The 17,616-nt window shown below is 65.4% G+C and overlaps 1 protein-coding gene across 1 annotated transcript in view; it reads right to left on the bottom strand.

Moving 5' to 3' along the window:
* The window catches only part of SPEG (striated muscle enriched protein kinase), a 35,178-nt gene that overhangs the window by 5,678 nt on the left and 11,884 nt on the right, over positions 1 to 17,616 (bottom strand). Inside the window, exons 9-35 of the mRNA XM_064514818.1 lie at positions 16,203 to 16,414; positions 15,811 to 15,899; positions 15,411 to 15,592; positions 13,213 to 13,473; positions 11,631 to 11,789; positions 11,160 to 11,349; positions 9,930 to 10,159; positions 9,483 to 9,602; positions 8,949 to 9,053; positions 8,631 to 8,837; positions 8,365 to 8,488; positions 7,712 to 7,884; positions 7,054 to 7,166; positions 6,629 to 6,797; positions 6,431 to 6,524; positions 5,851 to 6,051; positions 5,621 to 5,681; positions 5,316 to 5,393; positions 4,859 to 5,031; positions 4,646 to 4,672; positions 4,233 to 4,385; positions 3,651 to 3,693; positions 3,496 to 3,564; positions 1,053 to 3,312; positions 727 to 879; positions 289 to 405; positions 13 to 180 (exon numbers count right to left, since the gene is read on the bottom strand). Of these exons, the coding sequence (XP_064370888.1) occupies positions 13 to 180; positions 289 to 405; positions 727 to 879; positions 1,053 to 3,312; positions 3,496 to 3,564; positions 3,651 to 3,693; positions 4,233 to 4,385; positions 4,646 to 4,672; positions 4,859 to 5,031; positions 5,316 to 5,393; positions 5,621 to 5,681; positions 5,851 to 6,051; positions 6,431 to 6,524; positions 6,629 to 6,797; positions 7,054 to 7,166; positions 7,712 to 7,884; positions 8,365 to 8,488; positions 8,631 to 8,837; positions 8,949 to 9,053; positions 9,483 to 9,602; positions 9,930 to 10,159; positions 11,160 to 11,349; positions 11,631 to 11,789; positions 13,213 to 13,473; positions 15,411 to 15,592; positions 15,811 to 15,899; positions 16,203 to 16,414 (5,931 nt within the window). The remainder of the gene's footprint in view (positions 1 to 12; positions 181 to 288; positions 406 to 726; positions 880 to 1,052; positions 3,313 to 3,495; positions 3,565 to 3,650; positions 3,694 to 4,232; positions 4,386 to 4,645; positions 4,673 to 4,858; positions 5,032 to 5,315; positions 5,394 to 5,620; positions 5,682 to 5,850; positions 6,052 to 6,430; positions 6,525 to 6,628; positions 6,798 to 7,053; positions 7,167 to 7,711; positions 7,885 to 8,364; positions 8,489 to 8,630; positions 8,838 to 8,948; positions 9,054 to 9,482; positions 9,603 to 9,929; positions 10,160 to 11,159; positions 11,350 to 11,630; positions 11,790 to 13,212; positions 13,474 to 15,410; positions 15,593 to 15,810; positions 15,900 to 16,202; positions 16,415 to 17,616) is intronic.

Here is a 17,616-nt window from a genome sequence, read left to right as displayed (position 1 = left end):
CAGCATCCTTACGTGCCACAGCCAGCGTGCAGGAGCTGATGGCTGTGCCCAGGGTGTTGGCGGCTGCACACTCATACAGCCCCGCGTCCTTCCTGGAGACCTTGGAGATGGTGAGCATCTGGCGGCCGTCCTTGCAGGAGATGATGTTCAGCATATTGTCTGACTGCAGTGACCGCTTGTCTGCAAGGGGGAGCAGAGAGAGTGATGCCAGGCCCCCTGCGCATGTGTCAAGGCAGCACAGGCAGCCCCTGGGCTGTGGGCCCGCCCCACGCTGTGGCAGACCCCCACCTTTCATCCAGACAATCCTGGGGGTCGGGCTGCCGGCGGGCAGGCAGCAGAGGGTCAGCGCGTCGCCCTCCAGCAGTACCTGGTCCTTCAGCTTGATGTGGAAAACGGGGGGGAAATCTAGACAGTAGAGTGGGGCACAAGGACAGGGTAAGGCTGGGGCATCAGTGGGGCAGGCAGGCAGAGCCCTGCAGGGACCTGTCCCCATCTCTGCAGCCGCAGGCAGCACTCAGGCTCTCCTCCCCCTCAGGGATTGCCCTGGGGTCCCTGAGCCTGGCCATGAACCCTCCGAGCTGGGGGGCCAAGCTGCAGAGAGGGGCTGTGAGCCCTGCGCATGGCCCCGGCACCCGCTCCCCTGCACTCTGTCCCAGCCCAGCTCCTGCAGGTGCTGCCGCAGGGGGTGGCAGGACACCGATGTGTCCCCACCAGGGCTGTGCCTACCAGACTCGCTGTGCACGTGCTGCCGGCCTGTGATGGAGCCATCCTCCTGTAGCAGACTGGATGGGATGTTGGGCTGTGAGGCCACCTTCTCCTTCTTGGGCCGGGACAGGCCCCAGCGCTCCCAGCGGGACCGTTTCTGGCTGTCACCAGCACCTGCGGAGACCCAGCCTACATGTCAGTGGCAGCTGAGAGCTGGGGACAGGGGCAAGCTGGGGTGCCCAGGATGGCTGTGCCCTGCTGCACCCAGTCCATGGACCCTGGCAGGACAGGGTCCACCCCAGGGCGAGCGCCACCCACCGAGGGGTGCCAGCAGCCCCCCAGCTCACCTTTGGCAGAGGCGGAGGAGCGGGTGCTGCCCTCCGACTGCAGGGACTCAGAGGAGGGTGCAAGCGTCGGGTGGGGGCCCACCTGGTTCTGTGCCATGACTCCCACCTGCCGCAGGCTCTCCCCTTCCGAATTGGCCCGGCGGAGCAGGGAGAGGCGCTTTTCTGGGTGCTCCTTGGCCCCCTCGTCCTCTTGCCGCTCGTCTGAGAGGCTGCGCAGCCGGGAAGAGACCCGGTCCATGGTGGCACCGATCTTCCTCCGCACAGCCACCACCGGCGACTCACTCTCACCGGCACCTGGTTCCGACTTGAGGCTCTCTGTGTCCTTCCGCTCCTTGGAGCTGCCCAAGCCCAGGCTCCAGGAGAAGCGGCGCCCACGTGTTGGGGTTTCTCCTCCTCCTTCTTCCCCCTTTGCCTTCTTCCTCTCCACAGGCGGTGTCCGCTTGAAGCGCAGGCTCATCCTCCGGATGAAGCCACCATCCTTCTCCACCTCGTGCAGGTCCTGCACTGACTTGGACTTCTCTGCCAAGCCAGTAGGCCAGCCCTTGCGCAGCTCCAGGGGCACACCAGCTGGCGTGGGCCGGTAGATGCCCTCATCGTGGGACGAGGGGCTGGCCAAGTGCCGGTCCTCGGAGCGCGACCGGGTGAGAAGCTTCAGTCCACGGCTGAGGGACGATTCCCGGCTCCGCTTGAACTTGGCCTCGAAGACCTCCTCTGAGTCGATGTCCTCTATGAGCAGGGAGCTGGAGGAGCCCGTGGGCTTTGCCTGCCTCCTCTCTTCCAGTGCTGGTGCTCGGGGCTCAGCAGGGGCAGGCACAGGGGGCTTGGGGACTTCCTCGGTGGCTGGCTGCCCTACTCGTGTGGTTCCTATGGCTTGCATGACCTCTGCGTAGGAAGACATTCTGGGGGCTTGGGCAGCAGGAGCAGATGGCCCTGCCTGCTGCAGCGTGGATGCTCTTGCCCTGGCAGCCCCTTCTCCAGGCCCTTTGCTGGCTCTGGTGGCTTCAGCCTTGGTGGGAACCTTCTCCTCATGCCCCTCGGCCACAGGTTTCTTCCCCACAGCGGCCACAGCCACTCTGGCTCCGGGTTTGCCCCATTCCTCTGGCACGTGTCTCCTCTCGTGGGCAGCCTTGGCTGGAGGGGCCCAGGGGAAAGTGGTCTCCAGTGCAGGGGGCAGTGGCTGGCTGCTGGCATCCCGTGGTGTGTGGGGCCGGGCGTCGGAGAGGGCTGAGAGCGATGGGGACTCCTTGAGCCGCTGGGTCTCCATGTGAGCCACAGGGATCTCCAGGGGTGCCCCGGAGCGGCGGTGCCGGATGACGGGCTCGGCCTCGCCATGGCTGAAGGAGCTGCTCTTCTGCAGCAGGCGCTCCTGAGGGAAAAGCTGCGGCGAGGTGGCCTCGCTGGACGCTGCACGCACCAGCCGGGGCCCTGCCAGTGCCGGCTGCTCCAGCCGCGGTGGCCGCAGCACCTTCTTGTTGGGGCTGACACCCAGGGTCTCCAGGAGGGGACCCCGCAGGCCACTGACCTTGCCATCCACGGGGCTGCCCCGCAGCAGGCGCTGGCGCATCAGCTCCAGGCGCTGGGCATGGTCATCTTCGCCCAGGCCCCCCTTCCGGCGAGGCAGCTCCATGGAGGCCGCCTTGGCCAGCACCCTGTGGGGCTCCCGGCCTGGCTCGGTCCCCTCCTCGGCCCCTGGAGGTCGGCTGAACAGCAGGGCACCATCGGCGGAGCTGCCTCGCTTCAGCTCGCCCCTCTGGGCTGCCCTGCGGGTGGTTTCCGGAGACTCCAGGCTGGAGCCTTTTCTCACGGCTTTGCGGGGATGCTCTGGGCGCTTCTGGGCCTCAGGGGCTTCCTCATCAGAGGAGCCAGGTGCCTCCGCCTCCGCAGAGGGCCGCCGAGGCACTGCAGCCCTCGGCCTCTTCCCCAGGGCCACCGCTGGCCTCCCTGCACCCTCGCTTTGCCACTCCATGGTGGACACATCCCCTGACACAGCCGCCTCCTCCCGCAGCCCCTCGGCCGGCCCCATGGCCTCATCGTCTGTGGGGATCTCATTCAGTGACATGCGAGAGCCGGAGAACTCCACCTGGTGCGGCATGGGGATGAAGGGCAGCTCATCCAAGTCATCCGAGTCCGAGGAGGATGACAGAGCTGGGGACTCCTTGAGGTGCCGGGGCACTGCGATGGACAGGTGGTTGGATGTGTCCTCCAGCAGCTCAGGGATCGGCCGCAGCACCATGTTGCACTTGTAGCTGATCTGCGAGCGCTGCACAGAGTGGTGAGGGCTGCATCAGGCCCAGGCAGACAGCCCAGCACCATATAGTCCAGTGCACAGCATCACCCAGCACCCCATCCGGCCCATTGCACAGCACCCCATCCAGTCCAGCACATGGCACATCCCTAGCCAGCACCCCTCCTCACCCTGCCTAGCTCACAGCCCTGCCTTTACCTGCCATTTCCGACGGGAGAGGAAGAGCTTTAAGTGGTCAGTGCTGATGACCTTCCCCTTGGCCAGTGTCTGCAAGAAGAGAGGAGAGTATCATCGCATAGATCCTGCAGCTGCCTCAGGAACCCCACTGCCTCCAGGTCTCTGACCAGACTCACCTTGAACCAGGGGTGCTCCAGGGTCTGCTCTGCATTGGGTCTCCTGTGAACCAACACCGCCGGGTGAGAAACACCTGGGCTGGGGGATTTTGGCCAGCCAGGGGGAGGGCAGGAGGGTATGGCAGGCAGGTGTCCATGATGCAAGTCCTAGCCCCAGCAGGCTGAGCTGGGTGCACATCTGTGCATCCTTCCTGCCCTCAGGCACCCCAGAAATATGTGGGTCACCACCCTCCCTTAAGCACAAGGTTCATGCCATAGGAGCAGCAACACGGATGGGGACAGTATCGCCCTGAGCCAGGGTGCACGAGCTGCATCCAGCTGCACCCTTGAAGCCCCAACAGGACCCATCAGCCTCGCTGTGCTCTGCGCTGCCTTGACATCCCCAGGCACCCATCGCTGCTCAGGAATATGGCCCTGCGGTGTCCCATGTGCAGCCCAGCCTCTTCCCAGCCAGCCCCATGCCTGCTACTCCTCCGCCCCAGCCCTCCCCACGCCCTGCACACGCCCTGTCCTGGAGCCCACTGTCCACATGGCCAATGCCATGTGCTCTTGGGAGGGGTTGGGGGTCCCCACACCACTCACAGCCTGTCATTGACCAGCACTTTGATGACGAAGCCCTTGGCTTCCCGTGTGAGCCCCTGGAACATCCTCTCCTCGAAGGCCACGTTGTAATTGCGGATGTTCATCAGCGTGGTCTTGTCATTTTCTCCCACAAAGGGAGAGATCCCTGTGAGGCTGCCAAGGGAGGGGACATATCATCAAGCCATGGGGATATGGGGAAAAGCATGGTAAGTCCTGGGGACACTGGGAACTGAAGGAAGGACCCTGGACCCCAGCCCTAGTGCCATGGGGGAGGCCAAGCCAGGCCAGCCTGCAGTGGCTGTGAAGGAAGCTAAATTTGCAGAGATAGGTTCATGACCCAGACCCCAGCACTGAAACTGCTAATGGGGCAGAAAGGGCCCTGTGGCTCCCTGGGAGCATGACAAGGCACTTACCATAGGTAGGTGATGACCCCCACCGGCCTGCAGAGAGGAAAGCATAATTACTGCACAGCACCAGTCCCCCAGCCTTTGGCTCCCCAGCAGCCCCTCGGGGCCAGGGCTCACCCCAAGCCTCCCAGGGCGCTCTCTGATGCACCCCTGCACTCTCCTGGCCACAACGGGGAGACCTGTGCCCAGGGCCCAACCTGACACCAGGGCTGCTCTTACCAGACATCGGTGACACTGGAGATGGGGCTCTGGTTGACGATCTCAGGACCCACAAACTCAGGGGTGCCGTACTTGCAGTACTGCGGCTCGTCAGGTGTCAGCTCCTGCGCGTTGCCAAAGTCACAGATCCGGACTTGCTCACTGCTCGAATCCGCCATCAGGAGGTTTTCTGGCTACAGGACAGTGCGGGCAGACAGGAGCTTGGCAGGAGGCTCTCCTGCCAGGGGAAAGGCAGGGCAGGTACTGCCCACAGGGGAGAGCAAAGGGCATGGGGCAGCCCCCAAAAGAAGGGATGGGAGCAGCTTGCCCAGGAAGGGGGCCAGGGACAATGAGGAGGTGGGATGTCCCCCGTGAACAGGATGTGAGCCTGGCCTCCAGTGTGGCAGAGCCGTGGGCTCATGTGTGCCAGGGCAGGGAGACACAGAGTAGGACTGGGCCGGGAGAGCCCTGCACTCACTTTGATGTCCAGGTGCAGGACTTTTTGCTGGTGCAGGTAGCAGATCCCCTCCAAGACCTGCCGCATGTAGGATCGGACCTGTGAGAGATAGAAGGGGCTGGGGACACTGGCTCCAGGCAGGAGCTTAAGCATGGGTCAGACCCATATGGAGCAGGGGACCAGTCCTGCACGGAGGAAATAAGGGGGCTGCAGCCTCCTTTGTAGCACGTTGAAATGAACTCTGCAGGTCGTCTGGGCTGGGATAGACCCCAGTGTTCCCAGGCTCCCTCTCTACCCTGTCACTTGCCCCCCTGTGGATCACCCACCTCGGACTCACACACTGAGGGCTTCCTCGCCATCCTGTCCAGCAGCTCATCCTCAGCGCAGCTGGGATCTGGTCAAGGAGCACAGAAACGCCATGTACAGCCATGCTCTGCACCCTCCTCGATGCCTGCTCCTCCTCACCTCACTCTGCCTATCCACCCGGGCCCAGCCCTCCCCTGCTCCCCCAGTGCTGCGCGCCCCTGAGCTGCGCTGGGACATGCCGGCAGGATACAGCTCCATGACCATGATGATGGCGTTCTTCTTCTCGAAGGCGTCATGGAAGAAGACGATGCGCTCATGGTCCAGCAGCGAGAGGATGTGCAGCTCCCGGCGTGCTGACTGCTTGGCCTTGGTCCTCCCGGGGACAAACTTGGCGGCAAAATCCAGCCGGCTGCTCTTCTCCGTCACCCTCCGCAGGTACGAGAAGGCTCCCCTGCAATGCAGCAGTGGGGGGCGATAGGGGGGGCAATGGGGAATAAGAAGGTTGGTGGAGAGGCTTGGAAAGAGCCTAGCAAGAGGCCAGGAGACCTCCCCATTCCCATGGCAGCCTGGGCAGGTGCCCACTTGGCAGGGAGCTGCATGCACCCTGGCAGCCCTCCAGGACTGTCTTCAGGGAGATCCTAGGCCTGGCTTCTCTACGACTGCCCCCACTCCCCACTCTGAACTAGCGCTGATGCCCCGAAATGGCCACAACCCATCCAGCACAAAGATCCAGTTTACTAGGGCCAAGGAGTTCAGTTCCTGGGATCACAGCCCCATGGTGCAGCCAGGCTCCAACACCCCTTTCCTGCTACATCTCCATGGCCTTGTACCTCCCAATCTCCTCGTGCACATCGTAGTAGTCGGTCAGGTGTCGCGCCTTATGCAGAGCATCCTCCTCCATCGTGGCGTCAGTGGTGGGCTGGGCTGGGGAAAGGAAGGCACTGGCAGGGGCAAAGCAAGGTGCCAAGGTACCTGCCCAGTAGGGCCAGGGCACAGGAGAGGGTGCCATGGGGCTGGCCCGGCCATACCTGTGTGCACCACGAGCTCGGCCTTGCAGGACACCTCCCCAGCGAGGTTCCTGGCCGTGCAGGTGTAGACGCCACCATCAGACTCAGCGGCGCCCAGCACTACCAGAGAGCACTCGTTGTCCTCGTACACAAAGCTCAGGTGGCTGCTCTCCTCCAGCAGCTCCCCGTCCTGGGGGTGACAGTGGGTTCAGGGGGGCCCCATGCCATCCCCAAGCAGCTCCCAATGCTGTCACCCCTTCCCTGCAGACGGGGCACAGGGATGGGCTGGGAGCTTTTGGCACGGGCCGTATCTTGCATCGCTGGGGCAGAGAGACCCAAAGCCCTGTCACAGGGGCATATGCGAGGCAATGGCAAGGAGCAGGCACTGTGGGTCTGGTGGTGGTGGGATTGTGGGTCAGAAAGGGTTTTTTGGGGTGCCAGCTCACCTTATACCACATGATGTCCGGCAGTGGCTTGCCCTCCACCACCACGGCAAAGTGCGGCGTCTCGCCTTGCTGGGCATCAATGTCCTCCATGATGGACTCAAAGCGTGGTGCCTCTGCCGAGAGACGGGGCATGGGGCACCATGGGGTAGTGCCACCTCCCTGGCACAGGCATGGGGCACCGTGGGGTACTGCCCATGGTGTACAGCTGTGTAGCACTGTGAGACAGTGCCAGCCCAGGGCACAGGGGCAGAGAGTATCATGGGGCAGTGCCACACCAGTGCATATGGGTGTGAGGCACCATGGGGCAGTCTCCAAAGGTGTGAGTGTGGGGTACCGTGGGGGAGTGCCACCCCACAGCACATGGCATGGGGCACAGTGGGGCTGTGTCTCCCCATTACACATGGATTTGGGGTCCTGTGGAGCAGTGATGCAGGTATGGGACATTGTGCAGCAGTCCCTCAAAGCTTGTGGGCACAGAGCACCATGGGGCAGTGCCACCCCATTACATGCAGGTATGCAGCAGTGCCACGTGTGGTATGGGCAAGGGGCTCCATGGGGCAATGCCAATCCAGGGTACCTGGGCATCGGGCACTGTGTGCAGGGCCACCCCCATGGCACACGGGCATGGGGCACTGTGGGGCAATGCCGGGGTACCTACCTGCGAGGCAGAGGTGGACGGTGCAGTGGGTAGTGCCATGGCAGTTGCTCACCTCGCAGGTGAGCGGCCCCACGGCCCCGCAGCCCACCTGCAGCAGCCGCAGGCAGTGCTGGTCATCGTCCAGCATCATCACCTCGTACGTGCTCTCCTGGTCCACCAGCACCACCCCATCCCTGTGGGCACATGCCGTCAGCCTGCTGCCAGCCCTGCCCCACGTTCTGCCCCGTGGCCACTTCCTGGCCCATTTGTAGCTCCCACCTGCAGGCCCACAGAGAGCTCCACCTCACAGCCCCATGGCCACCTCCCAAATCACAGTCCCACAGCAGCTTCAGACCTACAGCCCCATGGCCAGCTCCTGACCCATAGACAGACCCTGCCCCGCTGTACTCTGTAGCCCCCACAAATAGCTTGCACCTCGTAGCTACCTCTGCCACCTGGACAGCTCTCAACCCTTACCACCTCCCAGACAGCTCCCACCCCCTGACAGCTCCACACAACCCTGGACATCACCCTCTGGCATGCCCAGTCCAGCCCCAGCAGAAGACCCCCCCTGGCTAAGGGCTACATGGGCAGCTGGTGTGGGACCCCCTTTGTGCACCCCATGAAGTGATGCTGGGCATGGGGCAGGTAATGGGCACAGCATCATGTCCTACCTCTTCCAGGTGACGGTGGCCTCCACATGGTTGATGGTGATGGTGATGGAGGTCGGCTGGCCCTCCACCACATACACCAAGTCTGGCTTGTCCAGGATGACTGGGGCCTCCTCCAGGTAGGGACCTGCCATGCACATCATCACCACTGCCTCCAGACACCACACCACCCAGTCCTAAGCTGCTTACCATGCCACCGGGGATGGAGATGCCTCCGTGTCTTGCCCCTCCATCCCAGCACCCTGCCCCCTCCCCACTGTCCATCTCACCCCGATCCAGGAGCTGCACAGGCCCCACAGGCGGGGAGGGCTTGCTGTTGGTCTTGGGGGTGGCAGTGATGACACGGAAGAGGTACTGGGCACCCTTGGTGAGCCTGTGCACTGTGTAGGTGGTGTCCCGCACACCAGCTGTCAGCATCATCCACTGTGTCGTGCCCAACACTTGCATTTGTACCACGTAGGTCACCGAGGCAGGGTCTGTGTGGGGAAAGGGTCAGTGCACAGCCCCCAGCCTCGAGCCTGCCCACGCACCCCATCATGCTGCTGAAAGCCCCTGCCCACCGCATCTCCTAGCTCCAGCCCCCTCACCTATGGCAGTGTCCAGCCACTTGGGCTTGTTCCACGTCAGCGTGATGGCTCTGCCGGTCACCAAGGCCACGGTGGGTGGCCCATCTGGGGGTGTCGGCACCACATCTGCATGGGAGAGGCAAGGAGGGGTGTTAGCTGCTGGGAAACATCTATCCACCACCGGGCCCGTGCCCCGGCATGGCCAACTCCAGCAGCACTTCAGGGGTATTTGCCTTATGCCCTGGGAGACATGGGCTGGAGGGGACAGACCAGGCCAGCAACCCTCCCTGGAGACCCCAGACACTGCTGGGGGCTCAGCCTGGCAGGGACTGTGGGGTTAGTGCTCACAGCAAGTCCCATGTGAGGTGTGAGGGCCAGGGATGGGTCAAGATACTTCAGGGAGAGACAGGACTAGACCTTGTGAGGTCCCTTCCAACTTGAATTATCCCATGATCCAACCCTATGACGTTGCTAAGGTACACAGACCCCCCCAGGGCACAGACTGGTCAGGTGGCAGTGAGTGGCTGTGAAGCCCCAGTGGTGCCCACTCCTTACCTGTGACGTAGAGGTGTGCATAGCATGTGGCCTTCCCTACTTTGTTGGCAATGACGCTTTTATAGACACCAGCATGTGCGTGGCTGACAGCCGTGAACACCAAGCGATGGATATCCTTATCTGTGGGGGCACGGGGCACACAGGGAAAGAAGATCTCCATCAGCAAAGTGGCACAGAGCTACCTTCCCAGCAAGCCAATCAGGCTGGGAAGTCAGCATGCAGAGCAGTGTGTGAAAGTTTAGGAGGTGATGCCTCCTCCCCTGGGAGCCATGTGTATGGCTGTAGGGGCTGCACCGTCCCCACTCCCTCCACCCCATGCTGGTGCCACTGCAGTGCTGGAAGCATCTCCCGCAAGTGCTGGCAGATGGACCCTCGGTGCCGAGCACGGCTAGCCTTGCCATGGCACGAGCAGCCTGGGTGTGCAGGGAGGGTGGCAGGGAGCCCTACACTGCATCATCTTTCGGTCGTCAGTGCTGTCGATGCGGGAGCCGTTGTGGAACCAGCTGATGGAGGGGTAGGGCAGCCCGGCCACCTGGCACTCCAGCACTGCCTCCTTGGACTCCACCACATCCAGGTTGTGCAGCGGCTTGAGGAAGTCGGGCATGGTGAAGCACTCCACCTCATTTTCTGTCTGCTCTGGCTCTTCTGGGATGGACGGCATCTTCTCCAGCTTGGAGCTGCAACAACCGACACATGGGCTCCACGTAAGGTGCATGCAGGGTGCTCCCAGCCCAGCCTGCTGTGGGGCTCCCCAGGATCATGTACACTGCCTGGTGAGCACCAGCGATGCCAGAAGTGTGACTGGGGCAGGGATGTGCTGTAAGGAGGGGCTGGGAACATTCCCAGAGGGTCACGGAGCCTGCAGGTGTTATGTGGGAGGACACCCTGTGGGTGCACTTCCCAAGCAGGAGAAGGGCTGTGCTGGGGAGACGAGCTCATGGGAACAGGCTGGCAGGTCTGCTCCATCCTACAGGGTACAACACTCCCTTCCCAGCCCCAGCAGAGGTTTGAGCAGCCCCTGAGAAGCCAACATGACTGTGCGGGGCTGGGTGACGTGTCCTACCATCACAACATGGACACTCTGAGCTGTCATTCTCCATCTCACAGCTGCAAGGACCGCCTTGCAGGGAACCCCCCCGGCTCCATCGCAGTGCTCCTTGCAGCACAGACTGTGGTGGGGGCTGCGGGCCAGAGGGGTACGTCCCAGGAAAGGGAGCAGTCCCCGAGGGCCCAGCTCTGCCCCACCGGGATGGTGTCCCCAGCTGGGAGCTGATGCAGGATGGAGCCAAGCAGGGACGTGACTGACCGCAGCCGTGGTGGGCCGGGGGCAGGAAGGCGGCTCTGGAGCGGCAATGAGAACAGCAGCTGGGCCAAGTTCTCACAGAGCCAGCACGATACGGCACAGCGCGACCCGGCCCGGCACAGCTCCGAGGGGAAGGCTCACCCTGAGGCAGGGTGGCCCTGTGCACCCCAGGGAGCAGAGCTGGGGGGCCCAAGGACAGCCCCTGGCTTGCTGGGAGGAATGTGTGGCCCAGGCACACCTGGCAATTTCCCCAGCCCCTTGCACAAGCCCGTTACCCTCCAAATCCCATGGGATAGCAAGCAGGGATGATGCAGTTCCCTTCATCCCGAGGGCTCCGTTCCCCTCTCCCCGGAGACCTCCATCCTGGCTCTTACATCTGGGAAGCGGCGGAGGGCCGTGGTTCCTCCACGTAGAGCTCGGCGGAGCACTCCACATGGCCGTGGGCGTTCCTGGCAGTGACCGTGTAGTGCCCCTCATCCTCACTGCCCACATGCATGATGACCAGCGAGTATAGCCCCCCATCCCGCTGAATCCGCACGTTCTCCCCTTCCTGCACCGGCTGCCCTGCATGGAGACATGCATGTGGCATCAGCACCCTCCTGCCAACCCCAGGCAGGGCAGGAGCAGGGCAGAGGCCTTGGTACCCCCTGAGAAGAGCCCAGTGCCTTGCAGGGCTCCTTTTCCTCCCTGCATAGCCGGTGGCATGGCCAATGGGCAGCCAGGAGACAGACTGGGAGAGCTGGGATTTCCATGTGGGGCTGGAGCTGGGGATGCAGCCTCCCAGCAGGATGGAGATGGAGGCCACCTTGCAGAGCCCCAGTTGAGTCCTGGGCTTGGGGGATTACCAAAGTGGGTCCAGGTGACCGTCGGTGGGGGAGTCCCACTGATCATGCAGTCAAAGTGCGCCGTCCGCCCTTCCACCACGTCCACATCCTCCAGCTTGCGTGTGAAGAGCGGCTGGACAGAGGGCCGCACCATCAGCCGGGCGCTGCAGGTCAGCTCATCTGCAAGGAGAGCAGGCAGGCGTGAACCCCAGGCAGAGCAAAGGGGCTGGGGTGGGCAGGAAGCGGCGCGCAACCACGGGTGCTCCGGGGGCAGCGTGGGCGAGCTGCAGCCCAGCAGCCACTGTTGGCCCGCTAGCACCTGAGCGCAACCCCCTGCCTGCCTCCGTGGGCACCCAGGCAGTGGGGCTGAGCCTTGGTGTGCTGAGTGCAAGGCCCTGTCCCCGCACAGAGTGCGTGTCTGTGCATTCCCCAGGAGCCCTGAGTGAGCGTGTGTGTGTGTAAGGTCCCCGTGCACAGGGCTGGGGCTCTGCAGGCGGGTGGGTGCCCCTTTCACTCTTCATGCCAGTGCAGATGCCAGCTGCCTGGCGGGGCAGGAGGATGCCCTGTCCTCACTTTATGGCAGAGGGGTGCAGCCTCAGGAGATGGGCTGCCCTATCCTCTTGGAGATGGGGCAGTGAGCCTGAAGCAGGCAGCGCCAGGAGATGCAGCACCCTGGGCAGTGCGGGGTTGAGCGCAGGCTCTGTGCTCCAGAGACCCCGCACACAGGCACAGCCTCACCTCCCTGGGCCCCAAACTGCTCTTGCGCTTCAAACCCCAGTACGTGCCTGACCCCAGCAGACACGCTACCCTCTCTGGGATGGGATGCAATGGGTACCACGAAGCAGAGCTGCCTCCTGCAGCCGCGGCAGCCCAGGGTACTGCAGAAAGGCTGCACGGGCAGGCTGGGGCCAGGGAAATGGGAAAGGGGCCCTTTGCCCGGTGCCACTGTGTGGAGGGACCCTGGCGGGGCTGAGCTACGAAGGCAGAGGCTGTGCGAGGGCACAAGCACTGGGGGCTGGCGGGGCCACAGGACGGGGCTGCTGGGGGCATGCAGGGTGCTGTGTCCTGCTGCTCATCCTCAGCTGCAGCCAGGGACGTGGCACACCCGGCCCCTTCCCCATGCCACCTCGCAGGACAGCAGGGAGACATCAGCACTCAGAGCTGGGCTGCCAGGAGGGGAGGGCAGCTGGGCTCCAGAGCCATGTACGGCCGTGGCGAAGATAGACAGCCAGCTTGGGGTGCCTTGTACAGCCGGGGGGCAAACCTGCTTTTCTGGGGGCCACATGCACGCTGCAGAGGAGCTGGCTGGGGCAGGCTCAGGGCACTGGGACTGAACGCAGCTGTTTCCCTGAGGGTGCTGGAGAGCCCAAGGATGAGCATGCACCGGGGAAAGACAGACAAGCTCCCCAGCTCCCAGGGGCAGAAATCACTCCCTGTCCCACTAAATCTCCCCTCCAGCACTCACCAGCTGCATCTTCTGGGGCCAGAGCCCCCAGCCTGTGGGCTCCAGAAGTGGGGCTGACCTTCCCCAACGCCACGCCAGGGCTGGGCCCCTGCGGGCCCCCAAGCAAGACCCGCTGTGGGCTGCGTGGCCACCACTTACCTTTGGCCGTGCTGAGCTTGCAGGTGTAGATACCGCTGTCGTCCTCGTGCACGGAGGTGAGCAGCAGCTTGCACTTGCGCCCGTCAAAATGCATCTTGCATTTGAGCAGGGCGGGCTGGAGCAGCCGGCCCCGCGACAGCCAGTCCACGTCCATGTCTGGCGGGCCAGCCACCAGGCACTCAAAGAGTGCCAGCTCCCCCGCCCCGACCACCACGTCCTGCAGGGGCACCACGATGGCCAGGGACTGGCACTCGGGGCGAGCTGCCCAGGGGAAGGGGGAGAGAGAGAGAGAAAGAGAGACGCGTCTCAGCAACTGAAAAGCAACCGTGGGAAGTGGCGGGCCAGGACCGTGCGGGGCTGGGGTCATGCGGGGACGGGCCCGGCACCGCGGGCAGGGCGGGGGTCGCAGGCACAGGGGGTGGCGGGGTGCAGCAGGGAGGAGGTGGGGGCGAGATGTGGAAGCAGAGCTGAGCTGGGGGCCAGGGGAAGGCGACCGGGGTGGGTGGGTGAAGGGAGGTGTCCGTGCCAGGAACACACCACACAGCGCTTTACCAAACAGATTTTATTAGAGCTACAAAAAGGGTCCCGGCCTCGCAGCCCTCCCCCCTCCAAGCCCCACTGGGGAGAGGAGACCCGGGGCCAGGGAGCACCTGGTGGTCCCGAGCCCTGGGGACACAGCGAGGGACGTCTCGCAGCGGCCGGGCTGCCACCGCAGAGGCAAAGGGGCCGAGGCCCTCTCTCCCCACCACCCGCGCCAGCCCCCCTGCATCTGGGGCAGGGTGCCGCACGCAGGGATCCCCGGGTCTCCTGTCCCCCGCGCGCCCGGGTGGCCGCTCCAGAGCTGCCACCGCTCCAGACCCCTTCTCTACAGCCCAGGCCGGCACCATCCTCGCAGAGGCGACCACGGGCCAAGCTCCCTGCTCCCCTTCCCTTGGCAGCGAGGAGAGGAGCAGCAGGACACACAGACACGGACAAACGGATAGAGCAAGAGACAAGACAGCATCGTACAGCCGCCCTGGCCCGGCTCAGGGGGAGCCCGGTGCTACCCCACGGCTTCCCCTCCCGCTGCTCAGCCTCGGTTGCGCCTCCCCCCAGCCACCCCGCGAGCCCGTGCCCGCGGTCGAGGGCCTGCGCGTCCCCGCGGTGCATCCAGGACGAGGCGGCGGATGGAGCAGAAGGTAATAACACAAGGTGAGGTCCACTGCCTAAGAGGTGTCCAACTAAGAGCCCCGCGGCCGCGGCTCTGAGAGATGCACCCCCTTATCGTACTCCCCCTGCGTACAGACAAAAACCGCAGTCAGCAAGCGGAAGGGTTAGTGCAGCGGAGACGGGGCTGGCACGTACGCACACGCCAGCGCTGGCACGGGGGGGGCGAGCACACGCCGACATGCAGCACCGCACAAAGCCACACGCCGAGGGCTGGCAGCCCTGCCTAGACCCAGCCTGCTGCCTCTCCATCACCCCGCACCCCCGCTCCTGCTCCCGCTCAGGCACGTTTGCACCCCTCGCCCTCCCTGTGCTGCTGCACTTGGCCGGAGGCTCGCGGCAGGGTCCTGGCAGGGGCTGCAGAGCGAGGGCCTCCCTCGCTGGGGTACAAGCAGTGCAGGGGCAGGACGGGCAAAGCCTGGGGGGCTCAGGCGGATGGCAGCAGGGAGGACCAGGGGCAGCAAGGCACGCAAAGCGAAGGGCAAGAGAAGGAAGACAACATCGCTCATCCCCGCAGGCTCCTTTCCCAGTCTCTGGGGACGCTGGGAAGGGCCCGGTCCTTGGTCCTGAGCTCCCCATTTGCACACATTATAGCAGAGGACCTAGGAGGAGGCCTGAGCCCACAGCAGGGCTCGGGATGGCAGGGGCCGTGGGCTGGACAGGCCAGTGCCATGCATATGGGCAGGACCTGCTCTGCGCTCGAAACGAGCAGGGAGGAGACATCTGGGCAGCAGGATCCAGGTTAACAGGCCTGTGGGAATTGCCAGTCCCACACGGGGCTGGGCACGCAGACCTGTGGCTCTGTGGGGGCTTTCCTACTCTGCGCTCGAGCCTGCTGTGCTGGGGCAGGAGAGGATAGGCTGGCTCTTCCCCTGCTCCCAGCAGCACTGCCGAGAAGGGGGTCTGCAGCGGCCCCTTCCCACCCAGCTCATGCAGGGCACTGGAGCCAGCCGGCCTCTCGTGGCCAGGGCGACACGCGCTGGGAGCTTTACCTCTGACCTCCAGCTTGGCCTCGCACTGCTTCGTGCCGTACTCGTTGACGGCCTTGCAGGTGTAGAAGCCAGTGTCGGTGCGCTCCGCCGCCAGGATGTGCAGCGCGAAGAGGCCCCTGGCCCCCTCTGCCTCCTCTGCGTGGTGCCGGCGTCCGTACTTCACTGGCTGCCGGTTCCTCAGCCTGTCCGAGGGGACGAGGAGAGAGCGGGATTATCACACTCAGCCCTGCAGACCCAGCTTGGCTGTCCCCAGAAGGTCCCCATCTCCTCCAGCCCCCCCCTGGACCGGAGCTCCCTGCCTTGAGGCTGCTCCGAGCTGGCAGTCCCCAAGCGGGGAGGTCTCCATGCCCGTCTCCTCCCTGCCCAGCCCAGCCGTGACCCAGTGAGCACGGGGACTCACCAGTAAATGATGGGCTTGGGCTCCCCGCGGACGCAGACGCTCATGCTGACATCCTGCCCCTCCAGCACTGACTGGTCCGACAGGGCCACCTGGGGAAGCACAGGGTCAGAGAGCAGCGAGCACCCGCCTGTGCCTAGGGTCACCCATCCCCATCACTGCACCCCGGATCGCAGGTCCTCTGCCACGACAGCAGCCCTGCAGCACCGCAGGTGCCAGGGGAGCTGCCCAGGAGCAGGTGGCCTGGAGTACGTGCAGCCGACACCAAGCATCCTAGGCAGCACGGATGCACGGTAGGAAGGCCTGACCCAGCGCCTCCTGGCACAGGGATCATGTGGCTGTGGTCACAGGGCATGGCTCCTCTCTGCCAGGCCCCGAGGCAGGTGTCAGCTCACCTCAAAGGTGGGCGCAGCCTTGAAGCTGGTCTCCGGGGAGCCGCGGGCAGCCCCATGCTCTGCTCTAGGCTGCAGCTTCATGGCCGGCCAGTGCTGGGGGGTCCCAGAGTCGGGGAACTCTTCCAGGGGGCTCAGATACTCCTCATCCGATGTGATGGGGCTGACCTGGCCGAGGGGGGGGGGCAAGTTCCCATGCCTCTCCACGGCAGGAGCTAGCACAGGGAGGAGGCTGGATAAGGAGCTGGCACCAGTCAGAGCCAGGAAAGCAGACCAGGGCACCCCCCCCCCCCCGCCACCCCGCGGGACCCAGGGGCACCCGTCCCATGGCACATCCCGCCGGGGAGCCCGCGGAGGCAGCCGGGGCCCAGCAGCGAAGGGGTGCCGAGTGGCGCAGGGGGAGGGAGCGAGCAGCACTCCACGGGGCGATAAGGGGATGAGATATCCCGCAAGGCGACAGCAGGGCTCAAGTGGCTCTTACGCAGCAGGCCGCGCTCCCATCCTTAAGCTGCCCGGATTCCCGGAATGTCTGCCCCTGCCCCGCGCCGGCGAGGGCTGAAGGTGACATTGGCAGCTGTGCTTCCCTCCCGGCCCCGCCGGCGCGGCCGCCTGCTCCGAGGTGGTGGGGGGCCGGCGCCCGCCCCCGCGGGGAGCCAGCGCAGGGGGACGCACGGCGGCTGTGGGGCGGCGGAGGCGGGGGGGTCCCACGGCTGCGAAACGCAGCGGAGCGGTGCCGCCGGGCCCGGGGGGGCGGGCGGGCGGGAAAGGGCGGGCAGCGGTGCGCGGCTCCAGCCCTGCTCGCAAAGCCCTGCCCCGGGGGTCAGGGCGCTGGCCCCTCTCCAGCCTGGGTGCCGGACCAGCCCCCCCGCCCCGACCGCGGCAGAGCCCCTTACCGGGAGCTGCGAGAGAGCTGCCGCGCAGGCGGCGCGGGCGGGCACGGTGCCCCGAGCACCGCCCGGGGCTCAGCGCCCCCCGGGATGCCCCAGGGGTAGGACAAGGGCGGAGAGCGGGGGTGGGGGTGCCCGACCCCCGGCTCTTCTCCCACCCGGTCGCGGCCGGGGGCACCGCCGGGCGCCCGGCCGCCCTCCACCCCCCGATGCCCCGCACTCACCGCGGGGCGCCGCCCCGGCAGCCCCCGTCGGCGCCGCCCCGAGCCAAGCCGCGCTGCCGGCGTCGGTGCCGGTGCCGGTGCCGGGCGCGCCTCCAGCGGGCAGCACCGCCGGGCCGCCTGCGCCCTCCCCGCCCGAGCGCCGCCCCGCCCCGTGCCGCCGTCGCCGCCGCCGCCGCCGCCCGGCCCCCGGGGCTGGGCCAGCAAAGCGGGGGAGGGCCCAGCCCGCGCCGCCCCCGCCGGGCTGCGGGACCCCGGCGCGGCCCCCGGCCCGAGCCCCGCTGCCCCCGGCGCCGCTGCAGCTGTCCC

Source organism: Dromaius novaehollandiae, chromosome 7 (genome assembly GCF_036370855.1).
Source record: "Dromaius novaehollandiae isolate bDroNov1 chromosome 7, bDroNov1.hap1, whole genome shotgun sequence".
Taxonomy (NCBI): domain Eukaryota; kingdom Metazoa; phylum Chordata; class Aves; order Casuariiformes; family Dromaiidae; genus Dromaius; species Dromaius novaehollandiae.
This window is presented reverse-complemented; position numbering and strand designations above follow the sequence as displayed.